Source organism: Suricata suricatta, chromosome 10, assembly GCF_006229205.1.
Source record: "Suricata suricatta isolate VVHF042 chromosome 10, meerkat_22Aug2017_6uvM2_HiC, whole genome shotgun sequence".
Classification (NCBI taxonomy): Eukaryota; Metazoa; Chordata; class Mammalia; order Carnivora; family Herpestidae; genus Suricata; species Suricata suricatta.
In genome coordinates this window covers 21,999,185-22,002,190 of record NC_043709.1, presented here as the reverse complement: position 1 = coordinate 22,002,190, position 3,006 = coordinate 21,999,185, and the positions used below count along the sequence as shown (strand labels likewise).

The following is a 3,006-nucleotide window of genomic DNA, read 5'->3' as shown; positions in this document are numbered from 1 at the left end:
ACATGGCAATGAGAAAGAACGAAATCTGGCCATTTGTAGCAAAGTGGATAGACCTCGAGGGTGTCATGCTAAGCAAAATAAGTCAGGCAGAGAAAGACAGATACCATCTGTTTGCACTCATAGGTCTAACAGGAGAACAGGAGAAACCTAATGGAGGACCATAGGAAGGGGAAGAGGGAAAGAGAGTTGGGGAGAGGGAGGGACGCAAAACTTGAGAGACTATTGAATACTGGAAATGAACTGAGGGTTGAAGGGGGAGAGGGGAAAAGAGGTGGTGGTGATGGAGGAGGGCACTTGTGGAGAAGAGCACTGGGTGTTGTGTGGAAACTAATTTCACAATAAACTACTTAAAAAAAAAAAAAAACTATGTGCCTGACACATAAAGTCCAGAAAATTTTAAACTGTTGTGATCATTACTAATGGTCAAAACTCTAGGTTCTGGATCAGACAGAGTTCAAATCCATGTTGTAGGAGCACCTGGCTGGCTCAGTCGGCAGAACATGTGACTTGATCTTGGGGTCATGAGTTTAAAACCTCCATCTGGTGTAGAGATTACATTTAAAAATAATAATAATTAATTAATTAACCCATATTCTAGCAACCACCAGTTGTGTTATCTTGGGCAATTTAGTTAAATTTTATAAACTTCTGCTTTCTCCTCTATAATGTGGCGATAACTCCTGTATCCAGAAAATAATATATTTGAACGTGGCTAGCACCATGATGTCTGGCACTTTTAAGTTCTCCAGAAAGGGTCATTATCATTACGGCAGCAGGTACCGCACAAAGTTCAAACTGGGAAAGGGACAGAAAATGAAATCCAGACGGAACTAGGAGCAGGGTCATGGGGACAGGCCAAAGAAATGGTGTCAACAGTTTACAGAAAGAGGCTTGGCTGCCTTATACCCGGTTTAAAGCATGTGGACAAGGATCTAGGTGACTGCCACATCCCGAAGTGATACAAGACTCGAGGGGCCTGACACCCTCCTCCACACCCCCGGTTGGGCCTCCTTTGCACTCCAGAGCTTACTCTGATTCCTCTACTTCATTCTTAAAGGTATCTATGTGGGTATCAGCACTGCATCTCACCTCCCTTGGCACCCCTACTTCCTGGCATATTTAAGGGACCCAATAATGACTACTGAGTTAGCACTGGAAGCTAAAGAGCACAGAGAGAAGGCTCGTTGCTCTGAAAGAGTCTTGATTCCAACAGATAGGGTCTATAACCCTTGATTCAAATCTTACACTTATACTTGCTTGTACTATTTCTTTTACTATAAAATTTTTGGAATTATCTTGCCCCAGCTACAAAGTAAACCAGCTTAAAGAACACAACCTCAGACTGCATAAAATTTCTGAGGCCCACAAACCTAAGAGAACAGCAAAACTGTCTTCGGTCCCCTTCCCACTCTACCCTCTGCTCCCCCAACAAAAGTTTCTACAAAATCACTGATAGTACATTGAACATTAAAAATGGCTATTTTTTCATATAGTTTTCTAATTCTTTCTCTTACAGAAGAGGGGAAGAAAGCAGTGTTTCCTAACCATATATACATACACCACAAGGAAACTTAGTTCCTCTTAGTGAAGTCAATCTCTGTATTTGCAAAGACTCAATTTGCAGCCTGGGAAAGTGATATTTATTTGAAGGAGCTTATTGCCGAAAGTGAATCATAAATCTGCTGGCTGTTGAGACTTCAAGGCAGAAAGAACAAAGGCAATTATTAGTCTGAATGTTCCACTGACGATATGAAATCTTTGTCTTTCAAAGCATTTGTTTAAGTAAGAAAAAGTTTGCCCAGCCTGGAGAACGTTCTATTGTGGGATATGAAACTTCTGAAGCCTCTAAAGCTTATTTATATATTTGCCAGGCTTCTCTCTGCCAACTTTCTCCTCTCCCAGAGCGTCCGTTAATGCTAAGAAAAGCCTCCAAAAAGCACACATTATAAGCAGAGAAAAATCTTAATGAATGTAATATATTTGGCAAATCTGTTTTATCTACCAAGGAGATTTCCTTCCTCTCTTCATCACACATTTCTTTTCTTTGTTTTTTTTTTAATGTTCTGCTTCTTGATTCATCCTAGGGAGTTTATTCTTCTCTCCTCTCAAAAATAAAAACAAAAATAGAACCCCAGGCAGCCCTTTGACTTTCATTCTCTTCTTGTCATTTTCCATTTCTTCCTACCTATTTAATTATTTTTCCTTTTGGGAAACCAGGGAGAGCAAGTAGAACTTAAGAGCTCTGTGTTCATTTTCCTTCTCTCGCTCAACCAGAGGACAAGTATCCATCGCAAAACCCAGCTCCCAACTATGCGCATGAGGGCAGTGCATATTACTGATGGCCCCCGGCCAATGTGCATGCCAAGCTCGCCTCCCTGCCGCCCAGCATACTCCTTCCCTCAGCTGGTGTCTGCTCAGGAATTGCTAGGCCATCTTAATATAGACCTGAACAGCCCCACGTCAGCTGTCAGCTGTAGAAAGAGAATTTTTCATCATACAAAGCATTTTAAATGCAAAAGATTTAGGAGTTACCTGGACAATTTCCTCCTAATGCCAGTGAGTTATTAAGTGTGACTTCAATGTATTTGCATATCTTCGTACAGAATCTGATTCTATTGAAGCTGCGCTACCTGAAGCACACCGGGGCCCCAAGGTTCTCTCACCTTGGGCGCAGTGTGTGGTTCAGCAGCATCGCCATCGCCCAGGAGTTTTTTAGAAATGTAGTATCTTGGGTCCTATCCCTCAACTTACTGAATCAGTAACTTCACTTTAACAAGATCTCCAGGTGGTTCATGTGCACATCGGGGTTTAAGAAGCTCGGTTAACACCACGTACATACAAGGCCCCTGGGATCTGAGTTGGAGAAGTGATGGGGGCTGCACCTGCTAAGCCTGCTGCTTCAGCTGCACGTTCCCTCTGCCGTTGGTCTGTATCTCTGGGGTGTCACCAGGCCCCCCACCCATTCCCCATCCCTCACTCTCTTCGCCTCTCCATCTGCTGGCTCCA

General features: G+C 42.9%; 1 protein-coding gene across 1 annotated transcript in view; it reads right to left on the bottom strand.

Annotated features, from left to right (window-relative positions):
• The window catches only part of LOC115305095, a 126,618-nt gene extending 123,920 nt beyond the window's left edge, over positions 1-2,698 (bottom strand). The window contains exon 1 of the mRNA XM_029955438.1: positions 2,664-2,698. Within this exon, the coding sequence (XP_029811298.1) occupies positions 2,664-2,698 (35 nt within the window). The remainder of the gene's footprint in view (positions 1-2,663) is intronic.
• Positions 2,699-3,006: the final 308 nt, after the last annotated feature.